Source organism: Neolamprologus multifasciatus, chromosome 7 (assembly GCF_963576455.1).
Source record: "Neolamprologus multifasciatus chromosome 7, fNeoMul1.2, whole genome shotgun sequence".
Taxonomy (NCBI): Eukaryota; Metazoa; Chordata; class Actinopteri; order Cichliformes; family Cichlidae; genus Neolamprologus; species Neolamprologus multifasciatus.
The window spans coordinates 25,828,485-25,850,300 of record NC_140445.1 but is presented as its reverse complement, the minus strand read 5'-3'; the positions used below and the strand labels follow the sequence as shown (position 1 = coordinate 25,850,300).

The following is a 21,816-nucleotide window of genomic DNA, read 5'->3' as shown; positions in this document are numbered from 1 at the left end:
CGGCAGCCAGCTGTGCCTGAGTGACCGAGCCCCAGGCCGAGAGGCCGGGGGCACCCCACCTCCGAGGTGGCCCAAGCGAGCCCCAGGCTCCAGGCCCCGATAAGCAGCCGCCAAGGAGTGAGCCGGTGTGTACCCGGACGCCCACCCCCGGACACAAAGAACCACCAACGCACCGATGTCTGAGGGAGTCCGCCCCCGGCAGGGGAAGTGGTGGGGGGAGATAGGCCTCCAAACCTTGGAGGGCCTGAGCTGTCCTCAGAGAGGTGGCATCTGATACCCAACCTGACATATAGACACAGACATACAGGCACACACAGATACAAACATCCATTCCCACCCTCATGCTCTCATATGCACTTACTCCACACTCAACCAACGTGGAGACAGACATAAAGAGACGCTGTACACACAATCACACTCCCCAAGCGTACTCTACGAACCGGGTCTAGGTACCCTTGCCCCTGGAGGGGGGAACTGCACCCAGACCCAGGTTGTGTTACCCTTTTCCCTGCGGTGGGGAGAAGCAGACCGCCCCGACTCCGCAGCAGCAGGGAGGCCCCACATTCCGGATCCCAGTCGGACGGCCAACTCCTCCTCCTAGCCCCCCTGCTCCAGCAGGAAGCAGAGAACGAGGGTGAGAGAAGACTCCTAACCTCCCTCCACCCGCTCATTGTAGTGTTGATGTATGTGTGTTCTAAGGTGCATTTAAAACCCAGGAGGGCATGGAGCTACCTGCCAGAAAGCAGCAGGTAAGCGCATAGTCCCTCCTGCTAGCCCTCAATGTCTACGTGTATTTAAAATTGAGAGGTGGGCAACGACGCCGGGGGTGAGGTGTACACCCTGATGGTAATTGGGATTCCGTGTAGCGTGCCCACCCCCAAGATCCTATATGTATGTGTAATGAGAGTGTGAGTAATGTGAATGTCTAAGTTGCGGGATAAAATTGAGGCAGAGGCAGCCAGAAGGGGACAGAGGGGGGGGGGGGTTACCTCCTCTGCACCCTGGTGACACACCCCTACTCCAAGGCCCTGCATGTGTGGGTGGTTGTGGTGGAGCGGGAAGAGGGAGGCAGCTGGAGATGGGGAGGGAAGGAAGGGAGGGGCAAGTGACCCCTCCCTGGGGCCAGCTCCCCCGCTGACCCCAGTAGGCACCCCCATACTCCGCGACCCGCCAGGGAAGGGGGGCCCAGGCCCATCCGAACCGGGGACCAGTGCAGCGGCGCCGCCCGGCCCCACAGAGCCCGGGGCAGTCCACCCAACCCCACAACAGAGAAAACTACACCCACCCCATCATCCACTCATCTTCCAGACTACATAAGACAATAGACGCCCAGGCTGAGATCTTCCTCCACCTCTCCTGTATCTCCCCCTCTTGCAGAGAGAGTTCCTGAGAGAGGAAAGCTCCTGCAAGATGTGACAACCCCCCCCCCACCAGTTGAAGAGCCCCCCAGGTGGCTCGGCGCACCGGCGGCACCCCGCGCCAGTGGCGGGCCCCCATATACCCACCGGCCCACAACCCCGGCAACACACCAACCAGGACCCAGGCCCCCGAGGCCCGGCCAGGGCCCCAGGCCAGAGCCGGAGCGCCCCCAGAACCTCACGCCCGTCCCGGACCCACCCAGGGGCAGCCAGGCTACCAGGTCAGTAACCCCCGTCCGTCAGCACAGACCCTCCCCTAGCCCCGCTGCACGTAGCCACGAGGAAGCCGTCACCTAAGAGCCAACAGAGCCCCTAATTGGCCATGACCGCTACCCCGGGTTGAGCCCCCCAAGGAAGATGCTCCCGGGGAACCGCCTGACGCCCTAAGCCCGACCCTACCCCCACACCAATCACAACAGTGAAGGCGAGACCAAAATATGACCCCCCACCCCCACTAGGTGATGGAGGTGATCAAAGGAGTCCAGAGCAATTGATCTGATGTGGTGGCAGAGGCTGTATCAAGACTAATGTAATCTAATAGATAATTTCTATATTGGTTAGAATTAAGATTGTTTTTATTTTTCCAGTTCATGAGGACTGTTTTCTTGGCTATGCATAGGGCAGTGAAAACCATATGGGCTATATTCTTTTCTGAAGTGACATTATCTAAGCTGCCCAACAAACACACTAAGGGGGAAGTTGGAATGTTACATTTCAGACACTTTGATAAGTCTTCACATATCTCGCGCCAAAACTTCTGAACTGGTGGACAGAACCAAAGAGCGTGGATATAATTGTCCGGTGAATTGGTTTGGCAGTGTGAGCAGTTGTTGGTAGATGCAAAGCCCATCTTGAACATCCGATGACCTGTATAGTGCACTCTATGTAGTATTTTGTATTGAATTAATTGAAGACTGGGATTTCTGATTAGATGAAAGGTTTTTAAGCAAATCTGAGACCAGAAGTTTTGGTCTAAGTTAACTGATAAATCCGCTTCCCATTTTGCAATAGGAAGTGATATTGATTCATCTGTTTTAGAAAGCATTCTGTACATTTTGGATAGTAATTTGGGGGTTTTAAGAGTAAAAAATTGAACCACACTTGGTGGTGTTTGTAGTTCAACTTGACCCAGTTTAAATTTCTTTTTTATTATGGATTTAATTTGTTGATATTCTAAAAATCTTTTCTTGTTGATCCCATATTGTGTAACTAGTCTGTCAAATGAAATAAATTCTGTTCCTTCTAGTATATGTTCTACATATTTGATTCCTTTACCATTCCAATCTGAAAAGTTTATCATATTATTGTTTTGTAATATGTCAGGGTTGTTCCAGATAGGTGTACGTTTGCATGGGATTAATGAAGACTCCGTCAATTTTAGAAACTCCCACCATGCTGTCAGAGAAGAGCTGATGTTGATGCTTTTGAAGCATTCATGTCGTTGGATGTTTGAGCTGATAAATGGTAGATCTGAAATCTCTAGATTATTGCAAAGTGCTTGTTCTACATCTAGCCAAGGTTCATCTAAGAGGGTATGTTTTAGCCATCCTGAGATAAACTGAAGCCTGTTGGCTAAGAAGTAGTGCTGAAAGTTCGGTAGTTCTAATCCTCCTTTATCCTTGGTTTTTTGTAGTGTTTTTAAGCTTATACGTGGGGGCTTATTTTTCCAAAGGAATTTGGACATATATGAATCTAGAGATCTGAACCAATCTTGCGGCGGTTTAGTTGGGATCATTGAGAATAAATAATTTATTTTTGGTAATACCATCATTTTTATAGCAGCAACCCTTCCCATGAGTGATATGGGTAGACATTTCCATCTAGCCAGATCACCTTCTACTTTCTTTAAAAGTGGGGTATGGTTTAATTTAGTTAGATCTGCAAGCTTGGGAGAAACATTAATACCTAAATATTTTATATTTCCCGATTGCAGTGGAGTAGAAGAGGAATTATGGAAGCAGCAATTAATAGGAAGGACTGTAGATTTTGACCAGTTAATTGAGTAATCTGATATTCTTGCAAAAGAGTTTATCAATTCAATCACCCCAGAGATATTGGTTTGTGAATTTTGGAGAAAGAGTAACACATCATCAGCATAAAGGCTGATTTTATGTTCTACGTTCTTGCATTTTATGCCCTTAATTGCTGAATTCTGTCTAATTGCTGCTGCTAGTGGTTCGATAAAAATTGCAAACAGTGAAGGGGAGAGTGGGCATCCCTGCCTGGTGCCCCTCAGGAGACATAAGCTGGAGGATGTCTGGTCATTTGTTCTGACACAAGCTGTTGGGGAATTATATAATATTTTTAACCAGTTGATGAAAGAAGATCCAAAACCAAATTTGTGTAAAGTTGCAAATAGAAATTTCCAGTTAACTCTGTCAAACGCTTTTTCTGCATCTAAGGAAAATATTGTAGTTTCAAGGTTTTTACTGTATGAGTAGTCTATCAAATTAAGTAATCTACGTGTATTTGTTGATGAGTGCCTACCTTTTATGAAACCAGTTTGGTCAGGATGAATTAAGAGGGGGGTTATTTTCTCTAGTCTCTTCGAGAGAGCTTTGCAGATTATTTTGAGGTCTACATTAATAAGGGATATTGGACGATAGCTTGAGGGATATACAGGGTCTTTGCCTGGTTTTAGCAGGAGATTAATGTTTGCAGAATTCATATTTGATGGAAGTCTGCCCTTTTCTTTGATTTCTAACAACGTTCTGTAAAAAACTGGTGCTAGAATCGTCCAGAATTCTTTGTAGAATTCTGCAGGAAAGCCGTCTGGACCTGGAGCCTTATTATTGGACATATTTATCAGGGCTTCCTGGAGTTCACCTGATGTCAGTGGCGAATCCAGTGCCATTGCTTGAGAGTCTAATAATTTTGGGAGAGTTATGTTGTCTAAAAATTGATCAATTTCCTTTTTAGATGGGTTTATTTGTGGTGAATACAACGTTTTATAGAAATCCCTGAAAATGTTGTTTATTTGTTTCGGATGTTTAAGGTAAGTCTTAAATAAAGAGAAGGTGTGTTGTAGAGAGGGAAGAGGAAAGAACCCAGGAAACCTGTGCCAGAAATGTATCACTATCTGACTGACTGGTTAAGAAGAGGTAATGAGGGATAATAGAAGGAAGTGGGGGAAAGGAAGGAAGTCAGAGTTTTGATGATGACAGCAGCTTTTGGCGTGATGTGTGTCTTGTGGTGTAAGTGTAGGAGGATGTGGAGGAATGACAGAGTATGTGAATGCAGGGAAAAAAACATGTCACTATCCCAAAACAATTAAACTGTCTGTCTTCGCGTCAGACATGGTGGTTGAGGATGAGAAAAAGGCAGCGATTCTAAGAAAATGAGAAGCAGCTTAATGCTTTTACAGGTTCTTATTTAATAATCATTTATAATTAAAGGTTTGTTCTTTTATAATCTAAACTAATATGAAAGTGGAAAAATGTCAGAGAGAAGTGAAGGTTGCTGTGGATGACTTACTTTAAACACAACCCACTGGATCCTTACTTCCTTGGATACTATACGTACCAGTATGGACCTGAGTCTTAGTGCATTGGTCACTCATGAAAGAGCCTTGGTAACTGTATTATACTACTGATGAAACCAGTGGGTGAGTCTGGACTGGAACTGATGGCGTTAACTTTATAGCATAAAAAAAGTCAGAACTAAAAAACACTAAAACACTGCACTGTAGTTGGCTGATGTTGAAGAAAAGGTAGAAATATACATATCTATAAAAATATAGGAAACACTTGCAGTACTCTATAGTAGCTTTGATATATACTCTGGGATAAACTGATCTCGATAAGATCTGATCAGTTATTTCTGGTCACACTACGTTCGTTTTAAACTATCTGAGCTAAATTTGTCTGCTTCCAGGTCCGTGCTCCTATTTTCAACCCTGCTTTGGGTGTGCATGAGGTGGATATGATGAAGGATGCATCTACTTTGATCAGCTTCATCTATCCAGCTCAGAACCCTGAGCTGATGGACATGCTGTCCAAGAAGAAAGCAACTGTCCTGGCTATGGACCAGGTGCCCAGAGTCACCATTGCCCAGGGTTACGATGCACTGAGCTCCATGGCAAACATCGCAGGGTATGTTCACGGTGCCTTCAAGGCACGTATTGTTGACCGCTTGCGTCCAGTTGAATGATCTGCTCCTGTCTTCCCGTACTCTTGTCTTATAAACAAAATGTTGGATTACAGACCCAGACCAGAAAAAGGAAAACATTTCTTTAGATGTTTTAGCAACTGCTCAATTTTTCTTTCTTATTTGCATGTAGCACATCTATATTCATTGTTTTCTTTGTTATGAATTCCCTGTCTTTTCAGGTACAAGGCAGTGGTGCTGGCAGCTAACAGCTTTGGACGCTTTTTCACTGGACAAATTACAGCAGCCGGGAAAGTGCCTCCTGCAAAGGTGTGTAGTCTGAGTCCGTGTACTTTTGGAGGTAGCATTTCTCTTATTTAGAAGGTATGCATCTGTGAATGTGACTCTGCCAGTTTTAACTTTAAGCACGGGTCATAACTCTGGTCATCCTTAACTAGTATTTGTACGCCTTCTTTAATAGGTGCTCATCATTGGAGGTGGCGTGGCTGGATTGGCAGCAGCGGGCACCGCCAGAGCCATGGGAGCCATTGTCAGAGGATTTGATACGAGGTTAGAAAAGTTATTGACTGTAAAATATTATTTGTTATTGTTTTTTGTTCACCAGCTAATGTAGTCAGTATTATTAACTTAGTGTAGAACTAGCGGCTACAATGGCAACATCTAATATCGCAGTTAATCACAGCGACAAAGGCGTTGTGTCTCCTTTGGCTTTTTCACAATAAAAGCTGTCTTTGGCAGTTGAACACTTTGAAGCAGCAGCAGTAAAATGCTAAATGAAGGAAATGTGCAGTAATGATGTAAAAATGGGATAAAATTATGATGCATACCTTCTTTCCTTTGAGTTCCTTATACCTGCTGTACATGGAAAATTCAAAGAAAACAGGGGCTTTGTAAATGTAAGGGCCTTCATCCCTTCATATACTATACCGTTGCTAATTTTCTGTGTTCAGTTAACTTGCCGTCTTATAGATTTTATTTTTTTTACAGCAGTTAAAGTCAGCAACCAGATCTCGGACTTGTCTAAGGAGCTTAGAAAGAAAAGTGTCTGGACTTCTTTGAGTTGCTTGAAGAGAAAGAAGTCCAGACGCTTTTCATTCCAAGCTCCTTAGACTACGATGTCCTGGATGACTGAAAACCTTCACAGACAGATCTCTGACTATTTGCAGACTTTGTAGACCTAACAGATAAAGTCAAAATTAAACTATTATGCCAGATTCAGTCTGCAATCTGTCTGCGATTGATTGGGGTCCAGCTGGCATACTCTGTTTGTGATAATATAGTGATTAGCTGTGATAAATTCAGTCAGAACCTCATCAATAATGGGGACGTAGTTGGTGCAGTTGGTAACCATCTGAGTCACGTTCCCTACTGCAAAAACATGCCAACAATTGCATGAGAATGGCTGAGTTGTGCTCATTAAGGGTGTTGTATGCTTAACGTCTGGTTGACCAGCTTGTCGCCACAGCTACTGCACAAAATTCAGTGCAATCACTAGACAACCACCAATTTTGTTTTTCCTAGTCACAAGGAGGTTGGCTTCCTATTTTTACTCTAGTGTGACTGAGACATTAACACGTGTTATTGCTGTAACACAGTATTCACAGTGTGTTTCTCTTCAAGTTTTATGGACATACCGTGTTTCTCATATTGTACCACATAATCATTTTTAGAAGTGATTATTCTTCTGATATTTTCATGATTATTGTTTTTCTTTATTGAATGTAGGAAAATGAGTAGAAGTGCTTGTTATCTCTCATGTCCCAACTTGATATCTTGATTTGGGTGACAGTTACTTTATTTTCATGTACAAAGTAGAAAATAAAGTTCTCTGATTTCAGAAGGCAGAACTGCTAAATGTTTGGGACTTTTTCCTTTAACAGAGCACAGGAAGGATGTTGTTTCCTTCAGTAAATGGTTACCAAATAGTTTTCCATTAAATAATATATTAACTTGCTAATCTTTGCAGTTTTTATCACACGTGTAATATGCCCCCATCTGAAATTGCCAGTAACCTCTCATTTTCCTCTCTCCTAGAGCTGCAGCTTTGGAGCAGTTTAAATCTCTGGGTGCAGAACCACTGGAGGTGGACATTAAGGAGTCAGGAGAAGGCCAGGGAGGCTACGCCAAGGAAATGTCTAAGGAGTTTATAGAGGCAGAAATGAAGCTGTTTGCTAAGCAGTGTCAGGACGTGGACATTGTCATCAGCACTGCTCTTATCCCTGGTATGCAGAGAAGCGCAGTGTCAGGCAGAATAAGAATGTTGGCTGTGGCCACGAGCCCTGTCCTCAACATCAAGGTTGCATAAAGAGATTTCTCTCTTTTTGAAATAGGATTTGAGATGTGTATTCTCGTCTCAACTCTTAAAAAAGTGCCCATTAGTTCCAATAATCTTTTGGTTTTAACAATTTTTAAATGTACTGTGGGCACAGTAAGCTTAACTGCAGTGACAATGAGTTACTTGCTGGGTTATACTTTGAGATTGAGGCTCCATTGAGGCTGATGTGATATGATACTTTGTAAATGTGGGCAATTTTGAATCATCTTTCCAGTGATGCATTAATAGCCTAGTCTTTCTGTTTTAACAATGCAGGTAGGCGGGCACCCATCCTAATCACCAAGCCAATGGTAGAAAGTATGAAAGATGGCTCAGTGGTGGTGGACCTGGCTGCTGAGGCAGGTGGAAACATTGAAACCACAGTACCTGGAGAGCTGTCTGTATACAAGGTCAGTGCACACACTCTTCGGATGTTCTCACACTTAAACAAAAGGAAGTTTTTGTTTGGTTTTCTTTAATTGATTGGCTTAGTTTAATTTTTTAAAATATTAATTTTTTTGTTACAGGGCGTGACCCATGTTGGCTACACAGACCTACCCAGCCGTTTACCAACTCAGTCCAGCACTTTGTATTCCAACAACATCACCAAGTTGATCCGGGCGATCAGCCCTGACAAGGAGAACTTTTACTTTGATGTCAAGGACGAGTTCGACTATGGGACCATGGATCACGTTGTCAGAGGATCTGTTGTCATGGAGGTATGAGGTCTTGTGCAGCCCAAAGCCAAACGTGCTGGTATCGCCAATGTGATCTTTGGCTGGGTGGACATTTTCTGCCTTTCCTCTGGCTGTCCTTACCTAATATTTTCTAGCTGTTCTTTACTGGTCCTTCCATCCATCCATCTGCACATGTTGTAGGATCATGTCTCAGTCACTAGATGTCACTCTTAGCATGCATTCTTCTTGCATCATAGTCTCTATAGAGCTGCAAATGAAGCAGTGTCCTCTCGATTATACCAAACCCCAAGGCAAATTAAATCTTTATGCCATATGATATACTCTAATTTCTATGTTATTTAAATATTGCAGTCAGAGGTTCTCATTTTTGCTTTGTCTAATGATTTACAAGCAAGTTTATTTTTCACCTCCTGTTTATGGAATTCTTCTAAGAATTTTAGGTTAAGCAAAGTTAATGCAATAATCAGCTGAAATATTGACTACAATATGGATATCCATATGCAAACCACACTACAGCTGCTGCAGATTTCTTCAATCCATGTTTTTTAGCACAGGAAAAGAGAGATAAGAGATTATTTTGCTTATATTAGTCTGTAATCTTATTCACTTCTTCAAAAGAGCAGATTTCAGAGATTAATTAACTCATATAGTAATGGTCTTACGAATGCTGCTGAAACACAGCAATTTTTTATTGTACCTGTCCATTAGCTTTCCTCATTGATCTGAACAGTTAAAAGGGTAAGAGATTGACCATTCGTGAGAGGGGTCAGGGTAGAGCCGCTATCCCTCCACATTGAAAGGAGTCAGTTAAGCTGGCCTTGGGCATCTTACTGGGATGCCTCCTGTTATCATCATCAGTGAGGTCTTTGCTTGGACTGCTTTCATGATAAGTGTCATATATTAAATTCATAACTTTGCACTGTGTGTGTGTTTTTTTTTTTTTTAATCAGACAAAGATCATTACCAGCCGAGCCATAAAAATGGTTTGCTCTTTTTGTTTCTCTATTTGTCACCTCCAGAAAGGAAAGAACCTGTTCCCCGCTCCTCAGCCTCTCAACGTGCCCGTCGCAGCGCCTCCTAAAACGAAGAGCGTCCAGGAACTGGAGGCAGAGAAGGCTGCACAGATTTCCCCTTTCAGGGCCACACTCACCAGCGCTGGGGCTTACACTGGAGGTTGGTTGTTGCAGATAACTGTGGGTGTACCATTAAATTTAGATTTAGGGTGGAGTAATTCAACTAAAGTGTTCTTTAACACAGTTTACTCTCATATATTTTAACTGTCATCAAAGGGTCTTAGGGGAGGTCGAGGTCTTTCAGCTTTTTGTTAACAGTACAGGAGGCGAGAAGTGACAGAGGCAGGTTACAGATGCACACACCGGCACCCTGTTAGTGTCAGGAAGTGTGCATTGTAAAAACAGCATCACGCTGAGTGTTGGTTTGAAGTCGAGCTGTGGTGAGGTGTTCCCATGGTGCCTCTGTGTCAGTGCAGAACATGTAGTGGATGCGGTTCACACATTGTTTAGGTGCTTGAGTAGTTTCCTACTTAACACTAACACACAACTACTGATGTTAGCTCCTCTTAATCAGTGTGGACTGCCTGTAAATGCCCATTTATCTGCAGCCATTTAGATCATCATGGATGTGCGTTCAGTCTGTAAAAGAATAGTCGCCAAAGTAATAAAATAAACTTGTCTGCTAAAGTGAAGGGAATTAGGACAACATGGGTGGTCAAGTGCCCACCACATATTTATGGGATTTTATTTTTCCAGTTACGTATATTTGAGATTAAAATGAAGACAGAACTGTTTTCTTAGACTCCAGCTCCAACATAAACCAGTCCCGACAGTTTCAGCTCCTTCTATAGAATATTCCAGGAAAAAGAACCAGCGCATTTAAAACATTTTCTCCACCTAATTCTGTGAGTAATAAATAGGAGCTCCTCAGTAGGCATGCATTTTGTATTTCACTCTTAATGTGTCCTTCAGCTGTGCAGTCAGAGCTACTCTACTTCTTTTATTTCCTTAACTTCTCTTCTCTCTGTGCCAGGCATCGCCACCCTGCTTGGTCTGGGCCTGTCAGCTCCCAACGCTGCCTTCACTCAGATGGTCACCACCTTTGGTCTGGCTGGCATCGTGGGATACCACACAGTGTGGGGAGTCACTCCTGCTTTGCACTCTCCTCTCATGTCTGTCACCAACGCCATCTCAGGTCAGTTATTTGCAATGTGTCTCATTACAGTTTGTGAGTTAAACTTCCCATAACGGAAGTCATTTTTCTGTCTAGTATGAATGAAGTCATCGTTTCTCCCATCTGTGTAAGCACAAATCACAGATCCACACAGTGCCTGATTTATAGCTGCACGATACACATTTATCACGTTTACATTTCTAAGAATAATTGTAATTACAGACATGAATATTGATGTTTCCTTATTCAGTCTGAATCACATGTCAGTAATTGTATTCACTTCTTGACTGGACGCTGGATGTTTTAACTAATCAAAAATAACTTTTTTGAAAGTTTGACTTTAAGCTGTTTAACCAAAATTATTAATCATGTGTACTCACAAGTGTCATTAATCCCCACTGACACCCGTACAGCTTTACTGTCAAGCAGAGTAGAATTTACTGAAACACAACATCATCTACCTCGTGGTATACAGATATAGAATAGCAATACATTAATTTAAAAAAATATATATATAAAAGCCTTAATCTTAATCTTTGATCGATCACACCCAGCTGGCTGCTGTAACCCTGCTGTTGCCCTTCGTTCTAAAACTTTCAGGATCGAGTTCTTATTGCGGCTGCTGCTTAACACAGAAGGGTTAAGAGGTTAGAGAGGTAAGGTACGTGTGTGTTCTCACAGCTTTGATCACTCCACAGCTACACACTGAGGTAGGAAGTAACACGCCGTTGGTGATCTCTGAGGGTCAGAGAAGTCTTTTGGTCGTTTACTCGTGTGCACAGCCGGACATCAGAGCTCGCCTGCAGAGCCAAGCAGTGTAATAACTAAGAGATAGTTTTCACTTTCTTTGAAATGTTATTAGCGACACCTATATATTATTTACCCTTCTGTGAAGTTTGTCCAGTGCTGTCTTAAATGAGATGGCTCGAAAAGGCACATGGGGTTCATGAGGTTCGTCGCTTAATATTGGTAGAGCTTGATAGATTTCCCGAAACGTTTTTTTGTTTTTTGTTTTTCTTTCCATCTTGTCTGCTCCCTTCACCTCCTTTCCCCTCTCACCTTCCTCTTTGTCCAGGTATTTTTTCCCTCTCATATTTGGCAGGGACTCATTGGCTTTTTTAAAAACCTCTGTCACTGACTGTGGTTATGGAAACAGTGAAACCTGCAGAATTGTTGTTGTTGTGCCAGGCATCATAAAGACACACACACACAATAACTTACAGACATTAGGGAATCATGTTGGAATTTAGGGTTGCAATGAGGGACAGTTTTATTCTTTTCAGGACATTATTGTGTTACAGCCAGTAGTGACTCTGACTGGTGGGTCATCTTAGATTCTTCAGATACTGGTTTCACATCCAGTGGCTCATTGAAATGTATCTTCATATCTGGTGACTTATAATAAGGCTTTAATCTACTTGAGAGCCCTGATTTACTGCCTGAAACCTAATGTTTGATACATAGACACACACACAGGGCGTTAGGCCACCCAGTGCAGACATCTGTTGATACCTTACAGTTTGCATGTGTCCACTGATGCCTATTGGCTTGCTTTTGGGCTTATCCGTTCATTAAGTTGGACAGGAATGTCTTTGATCTCCACCTACAAGATGTAACTGCATCTGTTTTCTTTTCTTTAAAAAGAAAAAATCAAATTCTCATTTTTCCCCCTTTTCCCATTGTTAGTGACTAGTTGCAAGGAGTTAACTAGTTATTTGCTGTCCTCCCAGTGACTGATCAGTTTATTCTGTAGGTCCAGTTTAGTTTTATTTATTTAGAAGTATTTCAGAACAATTAGCTCAAGGTGCTTTCTATATTAGAGAGAAAACCCCAACAGTCACATGCACAAGCCCTTGGAGATGGTGGGAATGAAGAACTCCCTTTTAATAGGAAACCTCCAACCAAAACAGGCCTTCTCCTGTGAATACTGCAGCAGCGGCTTGTGTGTCATTGGCAAGCATAAAAAGACGCACACAAGGCGACCAACATGGCGTGTATACTGGAGTCTTAAGGAGGGGACATTCTTGTCATGACTAATTATAGCATGGACTTTTTTTTTTATTGTGCAGCTCAGTTCCTGTTGACAAGTGGCAACATTGCTTTTGTTTGTTTTTTTGTTTTTGTTTTTTTCAGTCAGGTTGCATTTGCACACATTATTCATTGATCAGGAGCAGAAAGAAGTAAAGACCGTAGTGTCCTAATGTAACTCTTTGTTGAGGCTTCAAGGCTTCTAACATCAACATATACATGTTGACATTAGCTGTAGGTAAAACAAAAACAACACACAAAAAACCTCCCCCGAGAAAATGCAAAAAAAAATAAAAAATCCCATTCAGATTACATTTAGGAAGTGGGCTCACCTGGTAATTTTATTTAACCATTTAACCATAACAAGCTCGAGTCATGATAAGCCATAAATATTAGCTGTACATCAAATACCCATCTATATGGCAAACAAAAGGACAATAAACATTAAAATGAGTATGTGACCTAAAAAAAAAATAAAATAGAAAGAGGGAAGGAAACTTGAAGAATAAGCTTGAAATGTTCAAGGCCATGCTTAATATGCTGCAACTTAAAAGCTAAAAGTTTGTTTGTTATCAAATTTAAAGCAAAGTTGGAATTTTAAGGACATTTTTAGATATTAAAAAAAAGAAAATACACTTTAAAAAGGCTGTTAGTTAAAAGAGGTGAAAGCCAAAGAAAAATGTAACACACCTACTGGACGTATATACTTGCATCTCAAGAAATTTGCATGTGGTATAAAAAAGTTTAAAAAGATTTGGTTTTTAAATTTAAATAGTACCAACTTCAATGTATTATCTAACTGTTGCTTGTTAAAACCTCACTATTCAAATTTGACTTGCTTACGTTGTATTTGTATAGGATCTGTCTGTCTAGTTCAGCACACGCAACATGCAGAAGACTGCTGACTTGACAGATGATTGTTATCAACGACCAGTGTCGAGGCTGGCTGTTTTCAGAATGCTGTAGTAAGCAAATTAATGGAAAACTGACTGGATCAGTGTGGTTGGAAAATGTGGACAGTTACAGGGATCATCACTAGTTTACATACGTAAATACAGAACACGGATTCAGTTTGTGTGAGATGTATATAGACTGCATACAGTCACTTTGTTCATGAGAGTGTAACATTAATCATTATTAAAAGAAGATTGATTAGTGGCACCCTGACTCATTTTTTGCTGGTTTCTGTGGGGTGATTAAAAACCAACTTTAAAGTATTAATGCTCCAGGTTATCCTGCAACAGTGGTTTCTATTTGTGACAGCTAATTTAAAATGAGGTTGTATTACATAAATACAAGTGGCAAAAGAGTGTTTGGCAGCTTTAAAAGTTGAAGCCGACATACAGGCGTGTTTATAAAGCTGCATTTTGTCTGAGAAAAAAGGAGGTCAGACTTCCTTTTTTCCTCATTTGAAAGTCCAATCTAACACTGTTGACTTCAAACACACAAACACACACACTACCTGTTAGTCAACCAAAATAGCACACAGTCACAAGCCCATGTGAATGCAGGCTCCAATGGTAGTTGTGCATTGCATCCTACTGCCTGTAAATCATTACAGGACTGATGTTATCGAGGTTTCCTGAGTCTCTTTTGGTAAAAGCGCACACACTCTTTTCCTTTCCATCCATTTTTTTTTTTATCTCCGTATCTTTTTCCTATCGGGGAAACAAACACAATTCCGAGGAAACTGTTTGATTAAACCAAATCTAATGAGTGTCAAGATTAACGTTTTATTTTTTCGACAACTGAATTCATGTTTTGAAGTTCTGTGCTGTTTTTGTAACATCTTCACCAAATTTTTGACCCCCCCCCCCCACTGTATTATGAAAGCGTAGGTTCATGAATACTGAAATGTCTGCGGTCTGCAGGTCTGACGGCTGTGGGTGGTCTGTCCCTGATGGGAGGGGGCTACGTCCCAACTTCGACTGCTGAGACACTGGCTGTGCTCGCTGCCTTCATCTCTTCGGTCAACATTGCTGGTGAGTCACCCTAACACAGACACCTGCCAGTTACAGCAACCCAGAGCCAATGAAATATCATTTTGGGCCGAAGATTGAGGTGTTTAATATTGATTGTGCAATAACATCATTTCAAACCCAAGTTTTGCAGCTGCCCTCTCTGCCCACCTGCTCAGCCCAGAGTCGGTGGCTCTCGCTTGGACCACACACATCCATTCCTGCTATTAGCCTCAATAATTTCCATTATAATGACAAACTGTTCCTGGAGTCATTATAATACTCATCGCTCTGTAATAGTCCTGGGAAAAACAGAGTGTTCCTCCAGGGCTGAGCCATGATTTAGTTTTAATTTCTCCTATTAACTCACTGCTAGACACCAGGACAGACTTTGATGCAAGCAAATAAATAGTTGACTTGCGTAACAGATACATTTGGCTTGTTTGTTAAAATATACTGATGCATCAGTGGAGTGTTAGAGATGCAGAGGGCATTAAGTGGAATCTTACCACAGATCAATCATTGCTTTCAAATGCATCACTGTACAAACCACTTTTTAGCGCTTTCACTTAACTTTGCTCTTTCTTCTGAAATACCACAGCCTTCATTGACATACCTACCAGTTATTTTTTTAATGTTCTCTTTGAGTTGGGTTCCTCAGACATATTTCATAGCAGTATACCACATTACCATAACCCCATGGGAACAAACTTAACATGCCATGGAAACGGACAAACACAATAAAGACAGAGCGCAATTAGGTCTATGTAAAATGTGAACATGCTGCCTTATCAAATCCATCTGTTAGCAAAAATCTGAAAAATGCCTGAAAGCTCCAGTGGGGTGGTTGCACTGCAAGAAGGGTAAAAAACCCAGAGCTACGTTTTTCTAAGCTACCGAACTGAAAACATGAGCCTTTCAGGCCTTTCAATAAAACCGAAAACATGCAAAACTGGGATTCTGATGTCTGCATGTGCAACAGGCACTGTCTTGCTGATAAGTCAAAGGTTCAAATGCCTGTTTAAAGCTAATATCAACTAATTGGCTACTTTATTAGGTATACCTGTTTTACTGCTCACTAAAAGCAAATTACAGTAATAGAAGCAAGTAGCAAGTAAGTAGTAGTAGTAAATAACTACTTGTTACAACCAAAGTACACAGAAAAGTATCACCAAATAAACAGAACGTCATATCTTGAAACATATGGGCTATAGCAGCAGAAGACCACACCAGGTGTCACTCCTGTCTGCTAAGAAACAGGAAGCTGAGGCCACACTTAACACAGGCTAATCAAAATTGGACAACTGACAACTGGAAAAACGTTGCCTGGTCTAGTGAGTCTAAAAAAGCTTAAACTGGTGTCTTGAACAAGAAAATTGGTTCACTTTACTCAAATGGCTTCCATAGTGAGCAACTGTGTGATGATGTCATGTCAACATGGACTAAAATCTCTGAGGAATCTTTCCAGCACCTTGTTGAATCTGTGCCATAAAGAATTAAGGACCAACCAAGTATTAGCAAGATGTACCTAACAAAGTGGCCATTAAATGTATTCATGTAAGCGAAGCAAAAGCATTTTGACATTTTAAAGATTGTATAATTCATGTTTTAACATTTTGAGTATTTAATTTGTTTGCTATCACGTGATAGCACGATGAGCTTTTTTAACAGCTAGTTGCCTTTTTCTTAACTTTATTAATGGGTCAAAGTTTTTACTGGTCTTGTGAGATACTTCATCTTTTACTGAAAATAACAGGCTAAAAATGTTGTATGTACATTCTTTGGTTACCGGCAGCATTCCCAGCACAGTATTTAGCAGATGTTATCATGGTGAGGTGCTAAATGAAGTAAGATAAGCAGTGTTTATCAGAATTTCATAACTCTGTTATTGCTTAATCTGACACAGTAAATCAATATTATGCTGTCTGAATGAGCTCAAGCACAAATCTTCCAGCATGAGTGTAAACTCTTAATCTTTATAGGCTGTTTTTCTTGCAAGCGTTCCAAATATAGTGCCACTAGCCCCATTTTTGGTTAAGAAAATACCTCCAAAAGAGACTGATACTGGCTTAGAGTTGTTTAAATACACATTTGTTTTTGTTTTTTAAAACCTGTTTACTGAAACATATTCCAATTATAGTTATATAATGGACATGGATATGATGTGTACACTCTCAGTTTTCATTTGAGGGTGTCTACATTCAAGAGGTGCAGGACAAAAAATGAACGACACTCTCCAGGAGGTAGGCGTATCGATATCTAAGTCTACAATAAAGAGAAGACTGCATGAAAGTAAATACAGAGGGTTCGCTGCAAGGTGCAAGCCACTCACAAGTCTCAAGAATAGAGAAGCTTGACTGGACAATGCTTAAAAAACAAAAAAAAACAAAACAGCAATTCTGGAAAAACATTCTTTGGAAGGATGAAACCAAGATCAACCTCTACCAGAACGATGGCAAGAAGAAAGTATGGAGAAGGTGTGGAACAGCTCATGATCCAAAGCCACCACATCGTCTGTAAAACACAGCAGTGTCAGGTTAGGGCTGTGTGCAGGCAGGAGTGGTGGTAAGGAGGACCCAAAGTGCAGACGCTCGGAGGCAAAAGTGTATTTCAAAACTCAGCTTTTATTGCTGGCAAACGTAACAAAAATCCAAATAAACTTACAAGAGCAGGCAGACAGAACACACAGCATAAATGAGGGTAGACCACGACACAGACACAGAGAAACACAGGGCTTAAATACACAGGGGGAGCAATCAGGGAATGGGTAACAGGAGGGAAACACAGCTGGGGCAAATCAGGCCTAACGAGACAAAGGAAGCAAAACCAGACGCATATACATGAGACACGGACTTTCAAAGTAAAACAGGAAACATAACACAGACTGAACTAAAGACACAGTCTCGCATGCAGGCACTGCAACAGAGGGAACAGAGACATGGGACCAGGGCAGACAGACACTGACTGGACACGGGGATATAGCTACTAAGGATACACAGAGACGCGAACTTGACAAGGAGATACAGCTGACAGGGAAGTCAGAGCAACTAGAGAAGACAGAGATATAAACCATAAGACAGAACTCAAAGAAACCAAAGACTAGAAATGATAAATAATATAATAAACTCAAAAACCCTGGGTCAACGACCCAGGCATCCTAACAAGCAGAGGCAGTGTGATGTCTTGGGCGTGCATGGCTGCCAGTGGCCCTGGGACACTAGTGTTTAGTGATGATGTGACACAGGACGGAAGCAGCCGAATGAATTCTGAGGTGTTCAGAGGCATACTGTCTGTTCAAATCCCGCTAAATGCATTAAAATTGATTGGGCAGCGTTCCATAATACAGATGGACAGTGACTAAAACATACAGCCGAAGCAATCCAAGAGTTTATTTGAGCAAGAAGTGGAATATTTTTGATTGACCAATTCAGTCACCTGATCTTAACCCAGTTGAGCATGCATTTCACTTGTTGAAGACTAAACGTTGGATAGAGGCCCACAAACAAACAGCAGTAAAGGCCTGGAAGAGCATTAAAAAGGAGGAAACCCAGCATCTGGTGATGTCCATGAGTTCAAGACTTCAGGCAGTTATTGCCAGCAAAAGGTTTTCAACCAAGTATTAGAAACGAACATTTTATTTTCAGTTGTTTAATTTGTCCAATTACATTTGAGCCCCTAAAATGAAGGGATTATGCTTAAAAATACTTTAGTTACTCACATTTTTATGCAATCTTTTTGTTAAACCCACTGAGTTCAAGCTTAAAGTCTACACTCAAACTGCATCTGAGTTGTTTCATTTAAAATTCATTGTGGTAACGTACAGAACCCAAAATTAGAAAAAAGAAAGTTGTCTCTATCCAAATATGTAACTGTATTGACCCAGTCTGGTCTGGAATAATAGTCGATTATTAGTACATGTTTTAAATGGGACATTATGTGACTAAAATTACATGTACGGGACAGAAACAGATGCTAACCTCCGATTCACCCCTCTGTGTATTAGTGCATGCGTATGCACGTGGCTACAGTCATGCCAGAGGGGAAAAGGGAGGCATACATGCAGTAATGTGATCTTGTCCTGTAAAGCAGTAAGACACTGTCTGCTCCCGGTTTGACACTTTTGAGGTTTTCTACTTGAAATATTTACCCTGACATAAAGTAGACTCATTAAATTCCTAACATTGGTTATTGGGCTTGGCAACAAAATTTAGCTATGTCCTTTAAAACACCTGTTAGTCTAAAAATGTAGAAACTGTTTTTCAGGTGCGTCAACTATTTTTACTCTTTTTCTTCTCCTCATCTTGTTGTTTTTAGTTAGTTTTTTGTGTTTTTCTGTATAAATGATTATTTTGTTAATTTTAATTGACTTAGCAGTTGTCAATATAAGTGTCTTCATTTCCTCAACAGGTGGTTTTCTGGTGACTAAGAAGATGTTGGACATGTTCAAACGTCCCACTGATCCCCCAGAGTACAACTACCTCTATTTGCTTCCTGGTGGTGTCTTCGTCGGAGGCTACGCTGCTGCCCTGCAGTCTGGATATAACATCGAACAGGTGAAAGAGGACATTTAAGTTGTGTCCGTTAGTTAAAGTGTTTTCATGTTTTCTCACTGAAGCTATTTTCTTTATCCATGTGCATTGATGCAAAACAGCTCATGACTATATAAAAGTCCTTGAGACCTCCAAAATGTATTCTTTGATTCCACAGATGTTGTGCAGGAACTCTAAGTAAAATCATTTGGACTTTTCTTTTTTTTTTCCATCCTGTGGTTCCTTAATCCTTGTCCACAACCCTTCTTTTCCATTCTCTCTCTTTCCCTGACCAGATGATGTACTTAGGCTCAGGCTTGTGCTGTGTCGGTGCCCTGGCTGGCCTTTCTAACCAGACCACAGCCCGTCTGGGTAACACTTTAGGTATGATGGGAGTCGCAGGCGGGATTGCAGCCACTCTGGGTGCTCTCAAACCAAGTCCTGAGCTCCTGGCACAAATGAGTGCAGCCATGGCTGTGGGTGGCACTGCTGGTGAGTCTGTTTGCATTTAGAGTTGCAAATAAAAACTTGAAAATTACCAGGATCTCAGTACTGATTACTGATGACATGCAGTCTGATATTCATCTAAGTCACAAATGGAGATAAAAACAGTCTGAGTAAAGCAATGACACACAAACATTTGTCTTTATTTAACATGGTGAGTAATAAATTACACTGCAAGCTTAAAAGCTACTAATGTCTGGTGTTCAGATTTAAGACATGAGATTTGATGCGTGGGCGGCAGGAGGTGCCATTCCTGCTCCTCTTAAGGAAAACCTGCTTGGCATTTAACATGCCTTGATTGCGACAGCTTTCACAAGATCTTAGAAGCATTACTGAGGTAAAAAGAAAGGCTAGAAAACTACAGGGACCTGACTGTTCATCAGTCGACAATGAGCCAAATTGTTTTAGACGTACTGCAAAGATCATCCCAAGGTTTCAGTCCGAAAAGAGGTAAGCACAAGGGTAGCAGCAAAACACCTGCAGACATCTTCACAACTGCATGAAAATAGTAAGAACAATAACGAAACCACTACCCCCCCCCCCCCCCCCTTGCAACAATATAATGAATATGTATAATGAATGAAATAATGGAGCTAAATTGTATGAAGTAATCTTGTCAAGGCAGCAGTCCATAACCTTGAGATTGGGAGAGGTTGGGTGTTGCAGCAATATTGATGCAAAGCAATAAGCACACAAGTTAATTAACACCAGAAGAGCTGGAAGACGGTGAAACAAGATTCAGGTTTTGATTAGGTTTGACTCTAATCCAGCTAAGATCCTGAGATATGACCTTTAGAGGGATTTTTTTGATCTTGACATCCTGGGAGTTTTGTATGAAGAAAGGCTCCACTGTTTCTCCTCAGCATTCTGCATGTTGCAAAAGCACTTACTGGACATACTCGATTGTTAAAGGATGTTCCACAAGTTACTGAATTCAAGAGTTAATGTTTAACTCTTTCCAGCTTCCACCATAACTACTTAATGTGTTCAATTAAGCAATGAAAAGCACAACTATTTGTGTGTTAATTAGCTTAGTCAGGTTGTATTCAAGTTGATTGAAATCATCGTAACTCCAAATGATTCACAAACTCCCTTCTTGCAGCTGTGCATAGATTTTAAAAGGTCGACTTGTCCTTCTCCCCTACACAGAAGTAGGAATGTCTCTTGACTCAAATATATTGAACGCGGCTTTTGCATTGTTTGCATGTATTCTGGCCTTGGCTACATTAGGTTAGCAGGTGTGTTAAGAGCAGTGATATTTACATCATGACTAAATCTCTGCCAGACAAAGCAGATCTGTCAGAATGGTCAGCATCACACATTACTCACTTTCTCTCTCTTTGAGGATTGTTTGATCATTTAAATGCTAATTGTTCCAACCACAAAGCCGAAACCCAGACTAAACTATCCACACAGACAATAATGCTGTTTTTCTTTTTAACCCCAGATACGGGAATGTATTTCACACACGCACATGTACAGAAAGTGTAGACCAACTCACACACACGGAATTTCCCCAAGCAAGCCTCATCAGCAACACCTGGCTCTTTAGATGGGCCCACTTCCCAGCAGTCCTGAGTGCATGTGCATGTGCTTGTGATTTGCATGTTATTTGTGTGTGGGTCTTTCAGGGCCACTAAACTTTATTTACTTCTTATCTTTCCTTCTCTCTAGGCCTGGCCATTGCTAAGAAGATCCAGATCAGTGACTTGCCCCAGCTGGTGGCTGCTTTCCACAGTTTGGTTGGCTTGGCTGCTGTGCTCACCTGTGTGGCTGAATACATGATTGAGTACCCACACTTCGCCACAGACCCTGCAGCCAACCTCACCAAGATAGTTGCTTATCTTGGAACCTACATCGGTGGAGTCACTTTTAGCGGCTCTTTGGTAGCATATGGCAAACTGCAAGGTGAGAGCTGCAGTTGCATATACTAAATATTGAATGGAAAAGAAACATTTACACTTGCTGATGTACAGGCACACTTTGGAATAATGCTGACATGTTATTATAAAGCATATTTATTACACTTTTGATCATCCTGGTTGCCAGAGAGGAGGCAGATGCAGTCCATCA

General features: G+C 41.6%; 1 protein-coding gene across 2 annotated transcripts in view; it reads left to right on the top strand.

Annotated features, from left to right (window-relative positions):
- nnt (nicotinamide nucleotide transhydrogenase) overlaps nt 1–21,816 on the top strand; it is a 41,406-nt gene that overhangs the window by 5,898 nt on the left and 13,692 nt on the right. For both annotated transcript variants that reach the window (XM_085167070.1, XM_085167071.1), the window contains exons 4-15: nt 5,292–5,509; nt 5,747–5,834; nt 5,986–6,074; nt 7,560–7,747; nt 8,116–8,249; nt 8,367–8,558; nt 9,557–9,710; nt 10,584–10,745; nt 14,624–14,734; nt 19,118–19,263; nt 19,536–19,731; nt 21,418–21,651. In XM_085167070.1, coding sequence (XP_085023196.1) covers nt 5,292–5,509; nt 5,747–5,834; nt 5,986–6,074; nt 7,560–7,747; nt 8,116–8,249; nt 8,367–8,558; nt 9,557–9,710; nt 10,584–10,745; nt 14,624–14,734; nt 19,118–19,263; nt 19,536–19,731; nt 21,418–21,651 — 1,912 coding nt within the window. The remainder of the gene's footprint in view (nt 1–5,291; nt 5,510–5,746; nt 5,835–5,985; nt 6,075–7,559; nt 7,748–8,115; nt 8,250–8,366; nt 8,559–9,556; nt 9,711–10,583; nt 10,746–14,623; nt 14,735–19,117; nt 19,264–19,535; nt 19,732–21,417; nt 21,652–21,816) is intronic.